General features: G+C 40.8%; 1 protein-coding gene across 1 annotated transcript; it reads right to left on the reverse strand.

The window, feature by feature from the left end:
- Positions 1-11,997: 11,997 nt before the first annotated feature.
- KCNV1 (potassium voltage-gated channel modifier subfamily V member 1) lies at positions 11,998-17,876 on the reverse strand. The gene is made up of 3 exons (XM_055432598.2): positions 17,410-17,876; positions 16,012-16,541; positions 11,998-12,509 (listed from the first exon to the last, which is right to left on the reverse strand). The coding sequence occupies exons 1-3, from the start codon at positions 17,874-17,876 to the stop codon at positions 11,998-12,000; spliced, it is 1,509 nt and encodes a 502-aa protein (XP_055288573.1).
- Positions 17,877-22,272: the final 4,396 nt, after the last annotated feature.

Here is a 22,272-nt window from a genome sequence, read left to right on the forward strand (position 1 = left end):
AGGCATATTACAGGATGTCCCCTTCTTGGAATTAGTCTGATATTTTTCTTATGATTAGACCAGGGTTATGTATTTGGGGGAGGGAAATCACCCAGGTAGTTTCATTTTCATCCTATCATATCCGACTACATATCATGACTTATGATTGTTAATGTTGGTGATTACTTGGAGCTGTTTTTCACTTTTCTCCATCTCAAATCTTTCCCCCCCTGTTTATTCTGTAATTTTTCAAAGAAAGTCTCTGTGCACAGAGTATGGGTATGGAGTTATACATCCTGACCTTTAGGGTGGAATAGCTACATAAATTATTTGGAATCTCTCTTCATGGAAGATTTGTATCTTCTCCCTCGTTTATTAATTTATTCAATTATTTGTTTATATCAGCATAGACTCATGAATATTTATTTTATACTGTGGGTTATAATACAATAATGGAGACGGAAATGGCAACCCACTCCAGTGTTCTTGCCTGGAGAATCCCAGGGACGGGGGAGCCTCGTGGGCTTCCGTCTATGGGGTCACACAGAGTTGGACACGACTGAAGTGACTTAGCAGCAGCAGCAGCAGCATAATACAATAAATATTACTTGATTTATTCTGTAGCTCAGATTATTCTTGCTCTGGCCACTGAGCACTCTTACTGTTGGGTCCTTACTCTTTTAACTTAGACTCACAGCATGTGATTGGTCTTTTTTCACTTTCAGGATTTTGACACTATTAAATGCTCCAAGCTCATCTTGTATGTTTCCTGTCTCAGACGTAAGTTATTTCTCTAAGGATCCCTGGTTCTTTTTTTTGGAGAATGGTATTGAAAACCAGGATCTGGGCATTAGGTGGGGCTATTGCTCCTGGGGTGTTGCTTCTTTTAATCATGTGTCAGCTGATAGAGCAAAGAAGTATGTGTGTGTGTGCTAACTCATTTATGTACACTTATGTGTACATATTATTACATGTAACATCTTTAACTATATTCAGAGAAACATGAGTTCATAGTGATCTGTCCAGCTTTAATCAATTAACCACATGGATCATTCCATTCTCTTCCCCTTACTTCTCTTTAAATTTCCACTCCAAAAATGAAAAACTGGGCTCGCACCATCTGCCACATGGCCACCTCAGCTTCCCAGGTGGCTCAGTGGTGAAAAATCTGCCTGTTGGTGCAGGAAACACAGGAGATCTGGGTTCAATCCCCGGGTCAGGAAGCTCCCCTTCAGGAGGAAATGGCAACCCACTCCAGTACTTTTGCCTGGGAAATTCCATACACAGAGGAGCCTAGCAGGCTATAGTCCATTGGATCGCGAAAGAATTAGACATGACTGAGTAACTGAGCATGCATCTGCTATCTATTTACCTATTTTTTTCTATTCCATTATAGGTAGATAACAGTGTTAAAGTTCTGAATGCCTTCCCCCAGGAGAAAAAGCTTTATCCCCTGGAATACAGCCCTTATATGCAGTTCCTTTTCCCTTTGGGCTTACAGATCCATTGATTTTCAAAATCACTTAGATCAGTACTTTTCTCTCATCTCCTTCAGTGAGATTGTTTCATATATTTATGATATAGTTACATTCTCTTCTCACAGTCTGCGTTCCTTCCTGGAATCTTGTGACCTCCAGATTATTATTTTTAAAATTTTGCACACATTAGATTCAATTTTTTGTGCTATAAAATTTTGTTTCGACAAATGCATCACATCATTTATCTATAATTAGAATACCACACAGAATAATTTCACTATGTAAAAATCCCCTGTGCTGTACATATTTATCCTCCCCTTCTGACCAAGATCCCTAGTTTGAGTTTTTTCCGTTCCATTTCTCCATTTTGGTCAAGGACAAAAATTCCGGTTCAGTTAAATAAGCTCTGAATAGTAACAATCTCCTCTGTTTAGAAATGTTGACTTTAATTAAAAATCACAATAAATGTTCATATTTGATAATTACCTTTCAGTGTAAATGAAGAACCCAATTGCAATCATTGTAATGGACCATAATAATGAATGGATTGTAATATTTATTGCCTTTAGGTGTGAAATTTAATCAATTATTGATGCAGGGTTTTGAATAGCAAACAGATCTTCTTCTAAACATTTCTTCAATAAAACAATGATTAAAAGTTTGGGACAGAAAAATAAGATATAAATATGTTTCTAATTTTATTTTATTCAAACCCCTTTAATTATTAATGCCCTTCTCAGTGGAATACAACATATTTGGGGAACACACGGGAAATAGGGTGATAACTTTGGGTCTTGTTTGCTGTAACAGTAATACTTTTAGAAGTCTCCATATATGTTTGGCATGTCGACAATATTGCTAATTCCCTTCCACCCAAAGTTTATCCCATAAAGAATGCTTTAAATGCCAGTTAAATACATGATTTTTATTATCAAAATACCACATAGAAAATACCAGCCAACTGTGGTTACTTTACATTTAGAGAGGCATGAAATTTAACTTTTGAGTCCACAATCTGTCAAGAGTGGTAAGGTATCTGAGACTTTGCCCTTCTAGTAAGCTAACAGTCAGTCTGCCATAGATTCAAAGATCCTGGCAAAAGACGTGGGATTCTTGGGACAGAGTTAAAGGATTCTGTTATTCATGGCAAACTAGGCAGCATGAGTTTCACATTTCTCTTGCTTCCCGGGTCCCATAGGGGTGACATGGAGGTGGACTTGGTCAATGCAATGGATGTGTGTCATAGTGGAGAAACTCGCTTCAAGTAAACATGTCCAACTTTTGACTCAAAGATAGACATTATCTTTATCATCCTGGGCATCAACTAAATTCACTGCTGTCCAGGGGAGATAATAGCTGTATTTTCCAACCTTTGATGCTGTATTCAGTTCAGTTCAGTATAGACATCCTTAAAAAGATATTCTAGAACAAAGCTATCAGTGCTTCTGTTTTCAAAATATTCAGAAGTGTAAACGAAGCATGGAAGTTTATCTCCCAATATAATCTCTCTGTCTTCCTGAGACAAGCAATAAATTTCATTATGGTATAGAAAGTTTAATAATTTCATACAAAAATACTAGATATTGTGTTATTACTAAGAAGTATAGTTTTGAATGTCAACCAATATTTCATTTAAAAGTCATATATTCCATTTCCAACAAAGGTCCATCTAGTCAAAGCTATGGTTTCTCCAGTAGTCATGTATGGATGTGAGACTTGGGCTATAAAGAAAGCTGAGTGCCTAAGAATTGATGCTTTTCAACTGTGGTACTGCAGAAGACTCTTGAGAGTCCCTTGGACTGCAAGGAGATCCAACCAGTCTTTCCTAAAGGAGATCAGTCCTGGGTGTTCATTGGAAGGACTGATGTTGAAGCTGAAACTCCAATACTTTGGCCACCTCATGCGAAGAGTTGACTCACTGGAAAAGACTCTGATGCTGGGAGGGATTGGGAGCAGGAGGAGAAGGGGACGACAGAGAATGAGATGGTTGGATGGCATCACTGACTCAAAGGACATGAGTTTGGGTAAACTCTGGGAGTTGGATGGACAGGGAAGCCTGGCGTGCTGCCATCCTTAGGGTTGCAAAGAGTTGGACATGACTGGAGTGAACTGATAATCCATTTCCATACCTATTGTAGGAATAATTCTTTGGAAAGTTGTGTGAGCCATTTTATTTTCTCTTTTGTCTCAAATTATGAATAAGGCAGAATACATTTTTTATTAGCAGTTTAGAAAATTATGGAATTACATTGACAAATTAATTTTTTCCTTGAAAATGCTTTAGGCAACATCAAGTCAGTTTGCTAAATTTTCAATTATTTTTTTGATTTTGGAGTTTCAAATTGTTTTTAGAAATGAAGAAATAAGATCAACTAATTCTTTTCTAGCCAATGCATGCTTCTGGCTCATCCCCTCCAAGTCCCTTTCCACAGTTCTTACAATCAGCTATAGTGCCTTTTTGCAGTGTGTGTAGTTCTTCCTTCAGACTTGTGAATGTTACTCTAATATATTCTAGTCTATTGTATGCTATGTTATCTTATCTCCTATCCCATCCATTCCATTCCATTTTATTCTACCTCCTTTCCATTCTATTCCATCCACTCGATTAAAAAAATTTTCCTTAAAGGAGAATGTTTTCCATTAAGAAAATAGTGGTCACAACTGAAAGTTTATTTCATCATCTTTTAATGACTTTTGATCTGTAGTTTTAAAAAAAAAACACACTCTGTATGTTAAAATAATTCAAGTTGTTTCCAAATCTGTGAGTAAGAGCTATTGATTACTTTTAAAAGAGATCTTATTTTCATATTAAAATGATAACAGAGGAATACCATACAGGTATGGAAAATGGCTCTAGCATTTTTTTTTAGTAAAAATTACTTTGATTTGACTCCAAGATGGGTTTTTTGGTTTAAAACACATTCTTTGATCCACAAGGTCTTTCAACCTTTGAAATTTAGAAGATAGCAAAAGGCTGCTATTATACTGTCCTGGCCAATTCTGATATGGATTGGACAAATTGTGCTCCAATTATTTTTTTGTTTCTAGATCATAAATTATCCTGTAAATATCAGTTTCCTAGCTCCTCTCTCTGCATATGTACAATATTCTTTAAAGGCTATCATATGAAATTAAATGTAAAACTCTTGCTCTGTGCTCTGAAAAAGGGCTCTGGAAAATACATATTAGCAATGCGTAAGAAAGGTGATTTTGCTAACTGAATCTTCAAATATGTCTGCTAAAATGTTCCTGAAGACTTATTTAGAAGATAATATGATGAGCGCCAAGTGGAGATATAGGACCTGTTTGCCTGTCTACTTAGGAATTTGGAATCAAACAAATTTGTTTCTTTGAGTTATTTCTTTGGCATATTTTATTAGTATGTGTGAAAAATTAATAGAATATTTAATTAAAATTGAGAGTAGATGAATAAGTTAAAGTCATTCAAATGTCCATTGATAATAGATTTATTAAAATTATTATTATAAAGTTAAATATTCTATTTTAGCTTAAAAAAGAAATTTTACTGTTATCTGTAGAGATTTTTGTAAGGAGCAGATCTTTCCCTTTGTTTTAAATCTTAAAATAATAATTAGCTCATGTGAGGAAAGAAGATATGAGTACAGCTAAAGGTAGAATAATGGCTTTTATTCACATTTTATTCCTTTATTTTTCTTTTCCTGAGGCTGTGGTCAAGGTGGTACAATTGTATGTGAAGGTTATTATTATTTTTTTTAATTTGAGGAGCAAGTCCTGTTGAATGAATTTCCTGCAAAGTATAGTTTCCATGGCAACTGTAACTGTCTTTTATTTTCACATGTACCATTTAGAATTAGTTGACAATAATAATTATAGTCTAAGATAAAACATTTGCTATACAGCAAAGACATGTGTAAAGACATGGTTTTGGGAAAATTGTCCTAATTTAGAGAAACTGAAAATAATTTTTTTAGGAAAATTCAATTTTCTTACTTAAATAGATGATTCAAATTCTATCTACATATCCAGTGTGAAGTATTGAAGTGCTATTGATACATGCAAAGAACATTTTCCCTCCCATATTTCAAAATTACATTTGTTATTCTAAAATTTTACTCCTCCATCTCTCTCTCTCTCTCTCTGTGTGCATGGATCAAACTTATCAAAAATTCTCCAGTTCTATTAATATTATTTTAATATCAATTAAATATTCTATTAATATTAATACTACTAATATTATTTCTTTGGCAATATTTTGAGCATTGAACATCAGAATAATGTATAAAATACACATTTACCATTATCCTCTTTTACTTATAAAATCTCTGAGATTATAGGCCTTCTAAAGAAGTCAAAGTAAGATTTTATATAATTGGAAGAAATGACCCTCGAATTAGAACACGAAGTGGAAATCCAAAAGTTAGCATATTTCCCGTATTACTTTAAATTTAGTTTCATCATGCTGTTGAAGACTAAATTTATTTATCTACTTCAGTGGTTTCATATAAATTAAAATATAAACAGGAAAGTATTTTTCAGTCATTGGATTATTGAGTGCCCATTTAAATAGTACCATACTGAGTGTGATGCTACCAGTTCAGAATGAGATTTAAATTGTTTTGAAATTTTCCCCTGCAATATCACTTTATTTCTTTGTTCAAGAATAAAAGTAAAAAACATGACAATGACAGTTCAGTGCAGCATAACTAATTATGATGCACTCAGGACACAATACTAAAGTGTTTCTCAGATTGCACAAGTTTTCTTTGAGGTAGAGAAAAGCATAAGCAGATTAAAATGCTCTTTATAACTTTTTTAGGCTGTGAGGGTTTCATGGGAGAAAGCGTGTGCTGTGGTAGGGTGCCCCCGGGGATAGTGGAGGAGGGAGGGGATGACTCCCAGCTGCAATTCTGAGACCAATGACAGCAATGAATGCTCTACTTCATCCACTAATTCCTTTTTCTTGTTTTTATTCTCAGAGGCCTGTAGGATCCCCGGAGGGGCTCCTTCTGGGAGTGTGTGAGGAAGCAGACCTGTGCCTTTCCAGGACTTGACCGTGGTGGCTGTGAATAGGCACCACTCACGTCTCCTCCTGAGGGCAGCATGGTTGACTGATGGCTTGAGCTGTTGCCCATTGAGTCCAGTTTTACAAAGAATCGGGGCTCCTTAATGGGCTACTTTTGCTCAGGACTCTCCACCCACTCCGTGGAAATTTTCTTAGAATTCGACTGTAGTCAGAGACCCTTTTGACCTAATCCTCACCTCTCCATCTCCTCCTCAGGCGTCAGATCTGCATCATGGTCTGAAGGTTCTTCCCATTTTCTCCAGATTCCTCCTCTTCATCTTTCACAAGCTATTTTCTTCTGCAATAAATGGCTTGCACATAATTACAAATGATCAGCTGCTGTGGCATCTACTTCTCAGAGTACTTGATCTGACATAGATTTGGGGGGGAATATCAATAATTTGGTATCAGATGTGCTCATCATGAAGTATTATTGGATGCTCAGGTGTAGCCATTGAATAGGTAGTTAAGCACACAAATCTGAAGATGCAAGAAGTGAGACGAGAGGTCTATTCTGGAGACAGGAATTTTGGAGTTGACCAAGTATCAAGGGTACATAAGCAATAAAACGGGATGAGTTGGCCAAGATAACGATGGAAATAGAGAGAAGGACAGGCCTGAGGATTAAGCCCAGACTGACCCTCTCAACCAGAAAAGGTGAATGAGCAATGAGGTAGGAGGGAAATCAGGAGAGTGTGATAGGCTGGCAGTCAAGAGCAGAAAGTTTTTCAATTATGGTGAAGTCTTTAATTAACCTTGCAAATGTTGTTGATGGACCAAGCGATATGAAGTCTGAGCATCGACGACTGTATTTAGCAAGTATGGGGGTAATTGCTGACCTTGAGAAGAAAGCTGTAGAGGAGATATATGGTGGGAGATGGATTTGAGTAGATTATCAAGAAAGAATTGGGGGGGGAGAGTGATATTGCACAGAAATGAAGAAAATAGTATAGAGAAAGCTCTTAAGAAGTTTTGCCATAAAGGAGAGCAGGGTGTTGGGTGTTTTTGTTCATTTGTTTGCTTTTGTTTTGTTTCTAAGATGGAAAAAAAAATGAAACTATGTTTTCTATCTTGATAGCAACAATCCAGTAAGGATGGGGAAAAGAGATGTTATAGCAAGGAGAGGGGAAAGGCATTCTGAAGCCATGTCCCCGAGTTTCAGAGAAGGGTGGACAGTTCACCTCTTATAATAGAAGGAAAGGCAGATTGAATAGGCACAGATGGAGGTAGGTGGATAAATGTGGGTGCTGGCCCTTGTGGAAAAATCTCTTCTAACTGATTCTATTTTCTGAGTGAAAGTGGAATCAAAGGGAGGTGTTAGAGGTTTATATTTATCTAGAGAGAGTGAATAGCTTCAAGAATTGCAGTATGATTGCTTTGCGGCATTAAGAACCCATTTGGGGTTTAGGCATGAATGTAAAATGAGAGCAGTCAGCACACGTTGGCTTTTTCTGTCTTCATGATCGGCTCTTCAGGGACAGCAGAAATAGGCAATGGGTTGGAATTAATTAGGGTTTGGATTTTTCCAGTTGACTACTAGGAGGAAGAGAGGGGCAATGGAGTTGAGGTGGTCAGCAAGGGAATGATTTTAATACAAGGCAAGAGAGGATAGAACATGGTGAGCATCCAAGTTGCCCCAGCATCCCTAAAGACATAAGCAAATGCCAATGGAGTTTGTGAGTAAAATTCTCCTTAAGTGACATTTTTATTAACATGTCAGCATGGCTCAGAGACAGGTTCGGGAGTGGGGGTGCTTTTGCAAAGGAAAATCACCAAAGGAAGCACTAGAACACATCATTTGCCAATGGATAGCATCCTGGACAGAACCGAAGGACTGATAAGGCAGAGATATTAATGGCTCATATTTCAAAAGAGCAGACTTTTCATGTTAACAGAATGTATCAGTGGAAATGTTTGTCAAAGCAGTAAGCTTACACAAAGATAATGTTTGTTCAGATAACTTGGGCCAACATGTATATTTTCTGCAAGAACTAGTCATAAGATTTTAATGAGAGCAAGAATTGCACATTGAAACACAGCACTGAGATTTCTACCTCAGTTAAATTCTTTGTGCATTTAATACATTATGCTTTATACTGATTTGCATTAAAATGGTAAATGCAACTATTCCTTGTATTAATATATATAGAAAAAATCCAAGTAAAACATGAACTTGAGGACACTTCTACCATACATACCTCAGTAATTTCTTAAAATTGCTCCTTTAGGTACTCAAACATTACCTCTATGCACTCAAATGTTTTTAACTGCTGCTGCTAAGTCGCTTCAGTCGTGTCCGACTCTGTGCAATCCATAGACGGCAGCCTACCAGACTCCCCCATCCCTGGGATTCTCCAGGCAAGAACACTGGAGTGAGTTGCCATTTAAAAGTGAAAGTGAAGTCGCTCAGTTGTGTCCGACTCTTAGCGACCCCATGGACTGCAGCCTACCAGGCTCCTCCATCTATGGGATTCTCCAGGCAAGAGTACTGGAGTGGGTTGCCATTTCCTTCTCCTGTTTTTAACTAGTATTCTTTAAATAGCCTATAGGCAAATTATTTATATGTCCAAACAAATTAAATATTGTTCTATAGCAATTATTCTTAGACTTTTAACAAATATCAAATTTTTAAAATACTGGAATATAAAACTACAGTTCTTGCTTTGACTTGTTACTTAAATTTGGTTTGCTTATATGTACAATTTATTGAATAGATACACCAATATTTTATGTAACAGCAAAACTGACTAAGCAGTAATATTTTAAAATTCCTTTTGAAATGTCCACATCTCAACAAAATTTATACAGCTCACATACCATATTTCTGGAGAACATGTTAGAATTTTCTTCAGTAGGAGAAATAGACATGTAATACACTTTTTCATTTTTTAGCTATTAGTTATTCTAAAGACAATGTTTTTTCTTATCTAATTGTGGCTACATGGTGTGACAACTGTTCCTTAAATGCTGCATTCCACCTTTGAGAATAAGTTGATATTTTTCTTAAGGCATATTAAATCTCTCTAGCCATAAGAAATTGGCTTACTTGCCCCTGAAGGGTATCCCTGTGCATAGTATATAATAATGAAATCTGTCATATACCTTCAAGGAGTATAATTTTCAGGGAGCAGCAGGTTGGAACTCATTCCTGGTTCTGGCACTCTGTGTGAATTTGGGCAGGTCCCTTCATCTTTTTGTGCTTCAGCTTTGTCATTTGTGTTCCCCTCACAGTCTTGAATAGAATATTAAATGCAAGAGAATAGGACTTGATCTGGTTTAACAAAGACTCTCAAGCCCCAGCACATAAATGGATCCTGAATCAATATTTGTTGGATGGATAAATATATAAATTGTATAATTAGAAGAGTTTAGCACTGGTAATTATATAATAGGAATACCTTGAAGATACAGTGATAAAATACATGATGAGTACAGAGCACAGCCTGGATCTCTTGGGGAGAGTTCTAGATAAGCCAGAAAGAGTTTGCCTTCTGTGTCTATTTCCCTTTCAGATTGTGGATGGCGTTTATATTAGGAGAAGTGGCCCTGCGGTATGCTCTAGCACCTGGGAATTGTGTAAGAGGGAAAATATTTATTTTATTACTACTCATATCTCTTAAATATTTCATAATATTTGGGATAAGTGGAAACAAGCCAAATGGATTAAAGTATTTTAGCATACAGTTTAAAACTCATGCCATCAATGAAAAGGTTTTTAGAGCTTAAGCATGCATATCAGAAAACTAGAGGTAGTGTATATGATTTCATTGATTTTAAGATACGTATTTTAAAAGTTTTATATATCCAAAATCTGGATGCATTTGCAATCAGTGGTATCTTACAATTGATTGGACTTTCTTTTGTTCTTTTCCCTGTCTTTTCTCTTCTTTGTAGTTTATAATAAGGTATCCTTAAATAGACTTAATGACATATTATACAGACATATATTAAATTTCCTTCTCAGTGTTTATTTCTTACATAACTCAACCCTAGAAAGGACCTGTTAGGCATTTTTTCTAATTTCCCAACCCATGGAATATTAATACCAAAGATATACGCTATAATCTCTTTGTGTATTGCATGGATATATGTATTATATGAATAAAAACAGTAGGATTTTTTTGTTCCCCTCCAAGAAACAATTTTTGTCCCCTTGGGGACACTATTATATTCATTGAGATTGCAGGTATGCAAATAATACTCTATATTATTCTTAGTTTTTGAAAACTCATTTACAAGAACATTGGAAACCATAAACTAATTCCCAGGTTTAGAACTGTTGGCTTTAATTATATAACAAACTGACTAGGAGTTTTATTTTATCCTGAAATACTGTCAAAATGCATGTAAAGTTGGAACATTTGCTATTTACCCCAACGGTCAGAAAGCTATCCACCTACTTTTTGTTAATAATTAAAAGATTGTCAAATTCATCCATGGTATTATTAACATAACATTCTCATATTATGAAATAAGATGATTTAATAATTTCAGTGTACATACATTTAAGATCCTTACCACTTCATCTTTACTTACAAAGTCACCATTTTAAAGACATAACTTGAACACGGAGTCAATAACGAGATATTTAAAGACCATCTAGTTTCCATGGAGTATAAAGAGATACTGCCTTTATGCTCCACATAGGCACTCCATGGGAAGGATGAGGAAGTGCAATTCTCAAAGCCTTTAGTTAGCACCCTTCTACCTCAGCCTAGGTAGTTTTTGGATTCTACCTTCAAAACTAATGATGGAACACAGAACTCAGTCAATTTGGGACCAATGTCTGCACCAGAGGAAAGACAGGCACTCAGTCTATGATCATCAAAGCAGAATTTTCTCTCGAAAAGCTAATTGTTATATTCAGCAGCTTTAACTGTTCTAGAAAGGATTGATTTACTTACTTGGAGAGTATTTTTTTATAGAAAAATTGGTCACCATGATCTTCAATGTTCACTCATCTTTGCTCTGGGCAGAGAATGAGATGGCTGGATGGCATCACCGACTTGATGGACATGAGTTTGAGTGTACTCCAGGAGTTGGTGATGGACAGGGAGGCCTGGTGTGCTGTGATTCATGGGGTCACAAAGAGTCGGACACGACTGAGCGACTGAACTGAACTGAACTGAACTGATGCCATTTAATGTCCATCCTTTAAAATTACAGGTGCAAAAGACTCTAAAAATTAGTGATAGGAAAATGTTTAATGTTACTGTATGCATTACACTATTATTTTACATTTGACAATTCCAACACATGTCTATTGGCCTTGTTGCCTTGGGTGGTGTTAAATAGCTATTTTTGAGACTCAAGTGTGTCAGAACAATGTGCTGTTGCTTTGGGGGGATGTGGACTATTCTAGTAGACCAAGCAACATGTCAGATGAACACAGGCAGGACTCAAAAGAGACTGAGCAGTAGTGTACAGACATCCATATCAAGGCTTTATCAATCGAGTTAGTTTTACACAAGTTTTGTAAGTAAACTGAAAGTGAATTCAAAACCAGAAATCATCTCCTCCACTGCTCCTAGTACTTGCTCTTTCTCTGCCTTTCAGTCGAAGCATCTCCATGATACTCCGGGCATAGACATCTCTCAAGTTCACACTGATATATGAGTCAGTGGCTATATTCTTGGTAAGTTTCTTCAGAGCCTCACGCTGTCTAACAGCTGCTTCCTTGAGCTTCAGGGTGAAGTAGCAAGCGGAGAAGCGGTCGTTAATAATAGCAATGGGCAAGGCCAAGACAAGGATTCCCGATAAGATACACATGAAGGCCACAATCTTGCCCGTGGTGGTGTCTGGTCTGATGTCTCCGTATCCCACGGTAGTCATGGACGTTGTGGCCCACCACCAGGCACAAGGGACACTTGTGAAGGTTGTGTCGGGAATGCTCTGCTCAGCAAAATATTCCACAGTTGAAAATATAGAGATTCCCACAGATAGAAACAGGAGCAGCAGGCCAACTTCTTCGTAACACTGGGTGATGGTCATTCCAAGGGAGCGCAAGCCTGTAATAGAACAGCTGGTGTCAGTCAGGGGCACCCCTTCTCCCTTTTCCTGCCCATCCCTCTCCCTCTCCTTCCCTGCTATCCATCCCAAAGCATGCATTTGACATTTCCTATGGCGCCAGCACTGGACAAAGTTCTGGGGATACAGAGGTGATAAGTTACAATCTCCAGGAAGTTCTTAGTCTAGTTGATGGGGACTGATTGAGAAGGCTAAAAATAAATATAATTAGATTCATTCACTCACTTATCTATTACACGTGCGTGTGTGCATGCTAAGTTGCTTCAGTCATGTCCGACTCTGTGCGACCCTGTGGACTATAGCTCGCCAGGCTCCTCTGTCCATGGGATTCTCCAGGCAAGAATACTGGAGGGGGTATTATTGCCATGCCCTCCTCCAGGGGATCTTCCCAACCCAGGGATCGAACCTGTGTTTCTTAGGTCTCCTGCAATGTCAGGCGGGTTCTTTACCATTAGTACCAGCTGGGAAGCCCCAAGCTATTAAACACCTACTATTTATACAAAAAAGATGAGAGATGAGATGAAGGGCAGGCAGGGGACATTGGATAGCATTTTGTCCTTTATACAATGAGAGCCTCTGCAGAATTGTACGAGGAGGACTCTTTTGGTCAGGTCTGCATTTCTATGCATCACCTTGCACACTATTCTAAGGCAGTTTGATGTTGTCTCCTTATATTTTATGTGTCTATTTTTCTCACTTTCCTGATAAAGTTTAACACAATTAGAGGCATCATGATCTGAAAGAGCCAGAAGAAGTAAACGATGAGAATGAAGTGAAGCAGTGAAAACAAGTTAGGATTTAGGAACAAAATTCACAAAAGAACATCAAATCTATATCTGAGGACATTCTTAAAGGGGTAGCAGGAGGGCTTCCAGTACTCCTCCATTTCAATGGCACCCATTGAAATTTTTGTCCTTAATACCAAAGCTATAGCAAGAGGAGCCCATTACAGGATTGCTATTTGAATAAGTTATCTTCCCTAACACTAGAGACACTGATTAAAGTTTATTCACATTTTGAAGTCATATAAACATGATGTCACAATGATACTGTCTCAAATGTCCAAAGTAATACCTCTTGGAATTATGTTTAAATTTTTATTCACTAGAGACTATTTTAAATACATTAAAATACTATTTCTTCTCTCATTATTCTGAATTTTGTTCTTAGAATTTTGAGATGTTCTTTAATTATTAGCCAGCTATTTTAAAAGACCAATTAATATAATTTGAGATTTAACTTTAAAAGGCATTTTAAATAATATCTTTAGAATACCTTTTAGAAAACTGTCCTTGATGTGTCTGTATTGAATTGGATTTCTGAAGTTGAGAACATATGAAGAAATGCATAGTGTTTGGAAAGACTGTTTTCATTCCAATGTTCTAAACAGTTCAGTTTGAAAAGAAACAAAGTGCCTGAATTTCTGCAGATTATATCAATTAACTCAGATAATCCTAAAAAATAACATGAGATAGATGTTATATTTATTATGCCATTTTATGGGTGGAGCAGACCAAGGCACAGAAAAGTAGCATATCTAGTACAAAGTAACATGCCAATGACTTAAAACTAGGCTGCCTGATCCACCATTGTCTTCTGAAACCATTATTTTATAATACTTCTCAACTTTATTTATAGTTAATACCTAGAGAAATATGTGGTCTGTGTTTATATTTTGCTAAATGTAATGCTCAAGATAACACTGTCAAATATTCATTGCAACTGTTCATATCTTTTCAATAAATTAAGACTTTATTAATACTTCTACTTGCCTTAGAACTGAGAAAACCTTTGAAGAGGTGACATTGTGGAAATTACTATTATTTTCTTTTTCCTTTCTTTTGGGGAAAAATGTAGTCTTTACTGGGTGTTTTTAAATTGAATCCTGTGAAGAGTTTATAAATACTAGAAGAAAGCATCCCATTATGGGTGTCAGAAAACAAAGAGTGGTACTTCTAAAAGTTGTTGGAAACCCCGTTATCAAATGCCTGGTATGTGAGACTAGCTAGGAAAATACACTACCAAAATTATATTAGGAACAGTCCCAGTTTCCTCAGAGATGTGGGGGGAAACATATCTGAGGTTCATTTCTTCCTAGATATAGAAGGAGAGATCTCTACCATCAACTACTTTTAGGTGACCAGTCAGGCATATATCTAGGGAAATAAGTGGGAATAGGAGTCTCTAGTCAGTTATTTGTATTTATATGTATCATATTAATATTGTATCCTACTCCAGTGTTTCTCAAGACCACCTACATCAAAGTTAGCTTGTTAAAATGTATGCTTCTGGATCCAACCCCCAAAACTAAAATCTGAGTCTCTGGAGTTGGGGCTCAGAATTTGCATTTTAACAAGCTTTTCAAGGGATTCTTGTTTTTATTAAAGTCTAACATAAGGGAACACATATGTGCTCCAGAACATCTAACAGACGGCAGGGCCAGTCACTGAGAATCCCTGCCCTTAGGGATGGAAGCATCATCTTTAATGGATTTGTATGATTTCCTCTGATTTGCCTATAATTTTTCATGTACAAGTGTGTGTGTGTATGTGTTGCGTAGAGATTTTTCTAGAGAGTGTTCTTTAGATTTTCAAGGCTTTATGGATACATACAAAAAGCTAAGGCATTCTTGTCACTGTTTCTCTTATGTCTCCCCAGTTCAGGACAAAAAAAATTCTCAGATAGTAGACAGGGCATTTAATTAGTGTCTTTAGCTTTCTTGTAGTGCTTCCTGGATGGTTCACTGTGGAGACTCTGCCTGAGATGCAGGAGATGTGGATTCCATCTCTTGGATGGGAAGGTCCCCTGGAGGAGGAAATGGCAACCCACCCCAGCATTCTTGCCTGGGAAATCCCATTGATAGAGGAGCTTTGTGGGTTACAGTCCAAAGGGTCTCAAAGACCCTTTTACTTCTAAAGCAAACATTTATATTGTTTCCTCCCAAATTATGAGAAGGCCCCCAGTGCCCAATCATCTCTTTTTGCATAGCCAGAGAAGGTCCTGGAGTCTGACTTTCTCTTCTCTCTCTCTTCTTTCAGCAAACTTGTGTGAAAAACATTTCCTTTGACACAGAAAAGAAAACTGGCTTATGTTCCTATATATCATATATAATTTGTGCATATCTTTTTATGTGCTGTTTATGCATATTTTATGGAGCACCTTCCAGAAGCAGTGTGTCTTTAATTTTTGTACATCTTCTGGGCACCTGGGTTAAAATAAATTAAAATGAACATATGTTTAAATAGTTTCTCACATGTCTTAAGGAGAGAAAGTGTATGAGAGGCAAGTTGTCCTCTCTACCTGTGATAACAACCTCAAGGTTTTGCATTTCAGTACCTTTCTGGAGATTATAACTGGGTGAAATATAGCAGGTGGTATTCTGAGTGTCAATTGAGAGTCAAGAGTCGCTTCCCTTGGACCCTGGTCAAAGACCTAATGCTTAAGAACAACAGTGAATGAAAAGGCATCACGAAACCTGAGTACCTGTGGAATGCCTGCCCAGTTTGAGCATGCGCAGAGCCCTGAGCAGCCTCAAAACCTGAACGATGCGCCCCACGTTTTCCAGCTCCTGTGTAGTCTGACTCCCACTCAGGCTCTCTACCAGGAGAGTGATGTAGAAGGGCAAGATGGCAAGGAGGTCTATGATGTTCGGCACCTTCCTCAGGAAGCAGCACCTGTCCTTCACGCACAGGAAGCGCAGGACAAACTCCCCCGTGAACCAACTGATGCACACATATTCCAGGATTTCCAGCAGTTGTGGGTCCAACCAGCTTAACTCGGCTGACATCAGGGCCATGTTGACGATGGACACAGCCACAAAGATGATGGAGATGACGCCAAAGATTCGGGCCGCTGTGCACGACCCAGGCTTCTCCAGGATGTTCCAGAGCTTCTGGCGGATGGTGGGGCAACGTCCCTGGGAGAAGTCCTGTTCACTCTCATGCTGACTCTCCTGGTCTTCTGTGTCCTTCTTAAAGTCTAATGTTTCACTCAGCTCCTTTCTTCTGAAATATCTTTTAGGGAAGATAACCTGGTGATTAGTCTAACTTTTTAAAAATACTGAAGTGAAATGAGAATTAAACTCGGCAGTGAAGTCATGCTTCTTAATTCAGTAACATGCAGAATAAGTTCATGCCATATTTTACCCAGGCCGTCTTTTCACAGGACTCAAATGTGAAAGATTATTGCTTTTAAAACGGCGCTTTTGTGGTAGAAGTTTATACAGAATAAATTATACGTAGCAAAGCTAATTTAGATTAATGCATTTTACGACCTACTTTTTTCTTATAATGAGAACAGAAATTTGCAACTGGGAATTTTTTTTAATGTGGGTAATGGAAAAATATTCATGATGAAATGGTAATAATAGCAAAGTAATTGCAAAATAATAGATCACCAAAGTCCCACACTTATTCACAAAGAACCAACTTTCTGTCTTCTGGATTTAAAGCAGTTCTTTATCCAAGTTTTAAAACTGAAGCGTCCTAAGTGTGATAAAGCACCATTCTCTATACTGTAACCTACATCCCTTTAGGTGCATTTTTGGGAGCATAATTTTTGACTCATCTTTACAATCACCAGATATTTATTGCAGGCCTGACCGCTCTTGATTACAAATGAATTAGCATACCTTCACTAGAAAAAGCAGAAGGTTCAAAAAGTTCCATCAAAACTTGGCTTTGATGCTTTCCGGCCCCCACTGCCACCCTGCCTTCTTCTGGCTCCTAAACGGCCACAGGTAGTATTCTTAGGCCTGGCTCGAGCGAGGCTTGGGTGAAGTCTCAGATCTTGCCCCAGGCCGCCCCATCCCCGCGGCGCCCGCGGCCCCGCCCCAGCACCCCGCCCCCCCCGGCGCCCCGGCCCCCGGCGCCTCGCGGGTACCTGTCCCGGCAGCAGGAGTCAATGCTGAGCTCGTCGATGCCCCAATACTGGATCTCCTGGAGGAAGGAGAGCGCGCACAGCTGCTCCATGACGTGCAGGCGGCCGGTGCGATAGTAGTGCAGGACGTAGCGGAAGGCTTGCGAGCTCCGGTCGAAGAAGTACTCGTTGTCCACGGGATTGGCGTCGTCACAGAGCTCCAGGGGGCTGGGCACGGCGGCCAGGGCCCCGCGGCGCCGGCACGAGGCCACCACCACGGCCAGCTTGCCCAGGCGCGTGTGCGGGAAGCAGGACAGCGCCTGCTGCGAGAGCACAAAGCGGCTGCCGCCCACGTTGACGGTGAAGCTGTCCCCGAGCGCCAGGGGCTCCCCTTCACCCTCGCTGCAGAAGACGCTGGAGTCCAGCGAGGTCAGCGAGGCGCTGTCCAGCGAGGAGTCCGGTGGCGCCCGGCCCCGGGGAGGCAGCTCCATCCTCGCCGCCGCTGCCGGAGAGCGCCTCGAAGTTGAGGGGGAGGGGGCTGGCACGGCCGGGATTTCCCGGGCTTCCGAGGGGGGTTCCTCCCACCCGCGAACCCTTCCTCTCTCCACCCCCTGAGCCGGTTCTCCCTCTCGCCGCTAGGGAGCCGCGAGTGCGCGGCAGCCGCGCATCCGAGCCTGGGATGGAGACGAGGGGTGGCGCCCTAGGGAATCGCTCACGTGCGGACCAAGCAGAGGACAGCCGCCGGGCACGCAGTTGGTCGCCGTGGTCTTTCTCGGACTCACTCCCCGCTCTCCAGCTTTGTAACTGAGACCTCCAGCCCGGAGGTGTTTGGGTGGAAGGGCTCGCGGCCGCTGGAGCGGGTGGGAAGGGGAAAGAGGGAGGTCTACCGTGGAGGAGGGCTCGTCGAATCTTGAAGGAATGTAAGCAAAGGGGTGGGCGAGACTCAACGCCCGCCTGCAGGGGACCAAAACGAAAAGTTCAGCAGCAGAGGAAGGGGTAACCGGGTCTGAGTCTTTTGCAACTTCAGGATGTATATTTCTCCCTCTTCTTTTGCGGCGCGGCCTCATGGGCCCCCCGGGGAGCGGTCGTTGGAGATGCGCGCACGTGGGGGAGGGTGACCTGGGCGCGCGAGGCGCATCATTTGCTGGCATTCATTCTCAATCACTCTGGCACCCTCTCCTAATTTTTGACCTCCTGGTAGGGAGATGAAGGCAGTTAACGCTGACTTTTGATTAAGTCTCAGCGAGTCACTACGAACCAGGGGTCGCCGTGGCCAGCTCCCATCACGTATTGAGACACTTTGCGCCCTTCGGTTCAGCCCAGTCTGTCCCTACAAGTTTCCTGGAGAGGAGGTGTTCTGGGCGCGTTTCTCGGCACACAGCGGAGCTGTCATTTTAGGAGAAGGGAAGGCAAAAAGACAAGGACTAGAACAGGCGTGGGCTGGAGCAGGAGTTTAAATAGGAACGAAGACTCGGCAAAGGGAGAAGCCGAGCGCCGCGCCCAGGTGAGGCTAGGAGTGCATCCTCGGGTGCCCCCGGGAGTCGCGCCCTGGCCAACCTGTTGGACACCGGGCTGGAGTGGGGAGGCGGGCAGGGTGACTCACCTGCTGCTCCGGGCACATCTGGGTTGCGCTCAGTGCTCGCTGCTGGTTACGGAGCCTAGGTTTGATCCTCTGGATCTACACGAGTCTGACTTGACAGGTCCGAGAGCAGAGCTGTGCTCGCCACCGAGTTCCTCTGGTCTCCGCTCGTCGCCACGCGCCTGGCGGCTCCGGCCCCGCGGCTGCGGCGGAGGGTGGCCGCCCCCGCCCGCGTTCCCTCCCAGCCCCCGGCGGTTCCCGGCGCCAGCTGTGGGGAGTGCGGGGAGCGGAGGGAGCTGAGACCGGAGGAGGAAGTGAGGCGCTCGGTGACTCTGAATATTACATTCATCCTGAAGGCACTTCAAGCATTCCTATATTAGATTCCCGGTTCCCTGAATCTGTGAGCTCAGGAATGCTAAAGAACAAAATATTCAGCTGTGTAACTGCCCTAATCCTGCTAAACTCAGGGTTAGGGCAATTGTGTTAACTGCTATGGGTGGCATGGTTCAAGGTTTTCCCCATTATTTTCAGCAAGCTTCCGGAAAACTCGCCTTTTTTTTTTTCCCCCAAAAGTCTTTGCAAAAATGAGTGAACCATACTTATCTCCTTTTTTCCCCTTGTAAGTAGTTTTACAAAGTATTTATAAGGAGATAAGCAGACAGTTTGATGCAGTACAAAGGGCTTTTTCATTGATCTAAAACACAGCTGTTTAGTTCTGGCTTTGTCAGCTGGCAGTGGGACCTCTAGCCAGGAAAGGCCTCAACACCTTCCTTAGTAAAAGTTCGAGTTTTAATTAAAAAACACTCAGTGTTTACTGGGTGCTTACTTTAGGCCAGGAAATTTTTGTAAGCCCCTTACTCGTCCAGCACCTTATGTGATCATCATAATAATACTGTGAAGTAGAATATTCATTGAAAGGACTGATGCTGAAGCTCCAACACTTTGGCCACCTGATGCAAAAAGCCCACTAATTGGAAAAGACCCCAGTGCTCTGAAGGGCAAAAGAGAAGAGGGCAGCAGAGGATGAGATGGTTGTAAAGCCTCACTGACACTATGGATATGAAATTGAGCAAACTCGGGGAGATAGAGACAGATGGACAGGGAAGCCTGGTGGGTTATAATCCATGGAGTTGCAAAGAGACACGACTTAGTATATAGGTACTGTGTTTTTTTTTTTTTTTTAAGGTAGTGAAACTTTTCCTTTGCATAGAGAGAAAAACTTCTCCAGTATTTCAATTGTTGATTGTTTTGGGCTTTGAAAAAAGCCCAAAGTTCTGCCTTATTTGTCCCTTAGTGTGAATAACTTGAATCAAATATTTAGCAGTAGTAGTCTCCCGTAACTTGACAGATTATTGTGAGGAAGCGGGAAGACTGGCTGAGGAGAATGACAGCTTTGGGTGAGAAGGGAGGTCTTGGAAGGTGACCAGAGATTAGCAAATGGTGCCTGAGGCTCCTGGGTCTCTTGCACTGCCACCAGGACCTTGGACTTCAGTTGTAATTAGTGGTGTCTTGTAGAAGCAATTGTAACGGTAACCATCCTTGAAGTGTAAGCTTCAATCTAAGCATCTGAATTCTCACAATGATCACATTAAGTCAGTTCTGTTATCCTTCCCTGTTGCGTGCATGCTCAATCGTGTCTGACTCTTTTCTACTCTATGGACTATATGGGATTTTCCCAAAAAGATTACTGGAACAGGTTGACATTTCCTCTTCCAGAGGATCTTCTGGACCCAGGGATCTAACCTGTGTCTCATGCATTTCAGTCAGATTCTTTACCACTGAGCCCTCTGGGAAGCCCATGTACTGTTATCCTTAGTCACAAATCTCAACTCAGAAGCTCACAGGTAGTAAGAAGCTTTCCCGGTTGTACAGTGAATGTGTAAAGGAGTATGTGAAGGGGTCTTTCTGACTCCAGATTTCATTTCAACTGCTAAGATCCAACATTTTCAATTGACCTTCAATATGACTAAAATGATTTCAACTAATTAATAGTCCTAATTATAACTAGGAAGATGATTACTAGTTAACTGGGGGTTCAGTTCAGTTCAGTCGCTCAGTTGTGTCCGACTCTCCGCGACCCCATGAATCACACACAGCACACCAGGCCTCCCTGTCCATCACCAACTCCCGGAGTTCACTCAAACTCATGTCCACAGAGTCGGTAATGCCATCCAGCCATCTCATTCTCTGTCGTCCCCTTCTCCTCCCGCCCCCAACCTTTCCTAGCATCAGAGTCTTTTCCAGTGAGTCAACTCGTCGCATGAGGTGGCCAAAGTATTGCAGTTTCAGCTTTAGCATCAGTCCTTCCAATGAACACCCAGGACTGATCTCCTTTAGAATGGACTGGTTGGATCTCCTTGCAGTCCAAGGGACTCTCAAGAGTCTTCTCCAACACCACAGTTCAAAAGCATCAATTCTTCAGCAATCAGCTTTCTTCACAGTCCAACTCTCACATCCATACATGACCAAGGGAAAAACCATAGCCTTGACTAGACGGACCTTGGTTGGCAAAGTAATGTCTCTGCTTTTTAATATACTATCAGGGTTGGTCATAACTTTCCTTCCAAGGAGTAAGCGTCTTTTAAATTCCTGGCTGCAATCACCATCTGCAGTGATTTTGGAGCCCCCAAAAATAAAGTCTGACACTGTTTCCACTGTTTCCCCATCTATTTCCCATGAAGTGATGGGACCAGATGCCATGATCTTAGTCTTCTGAATGTTGAGCTTCAAGCCAACTTTTTCACTCTCCTCTCACTTTCATCAAGAGGCTCTTTAGTTCCTCTTCACTTTCTGCCATAAGGGTGGTGTCATCTGCATATCTGAAGTTATTGATATTTCTCCCAGCAATCTTGATTCCAGCTTGTGCTTCTTCCAGCCCAGCGTTCCTCATGATGTACTCTGCATATAAGTTAAATAAGCAGGGTGACAATATACAGCCTTGACGTACTCCTTTTCCTATTTGGAACCAGTCTGTTGTTCTATGTACAGTTCTGACTGTTGCTTCCTGACCTGCATACAGGTTTCTCAAGAGGCAGGTCAGGTGGTCTGGTATTCCCATCTCTTTCAGAATTTTCCACAACTGTGGGTATACAAACACAAATGACCCATCTTAAAATACAGAGTCTCTTGGATGGTAAGAATCTCTGCCATCTTTCTGTGTACTGACCCCTTTGATCTGTTACCTCTGCCCTCTCATTGATTGTCCAAGTTTGAGTTAGAGAGTCCAGTGGAAAACATACAATGGTGGAGTGGGGGTCAATGAATCCATTCAAAGGGTATCCTTTCTGGTCTCTGATCTTGACTTGACA

The sequence above is a fragment of the Moschus berezovskii genome, chromosome 16 (genome assembly GCF_049115385.1).
Source record: "Moschus berezovskii isolate FMDL1 chromosome 16, NW_MosBer_1.0, whole genome shotgun sequence".
Lineage (NCBI taxonomy): Eukaryota > Metazoa > Chordata > Mammalia > Artiodactyla > Moschidae > Moschus > Moschus berezovskii.

Excerpts from the sequence above, each read along its gene's own strand:
- KCNV1 (XM_055432598.2), bottom strand. The coding sequence starts at position 17,876 with ATGGAGCTGCCTCCCCGGGGCCGGGCGCCACCGGACTCCTCGCTGGAC. Across the intron at positions 16,542-17,409 it reads GACTCCTGCTGCCGGGACAG|ATATTTCAGAAGAAAGGAGC; the intron begins GTACCCGCGAGG and ends CTTCCCTAAAAG. Across the intron at positions 12,510-16,011 it reads ACTGGGCAGGCATTCCACAG|GCTTGCGCTCCCTTGGAATG; the intron begins GTACTCAGGTTT and ends GTTCTATTACAG.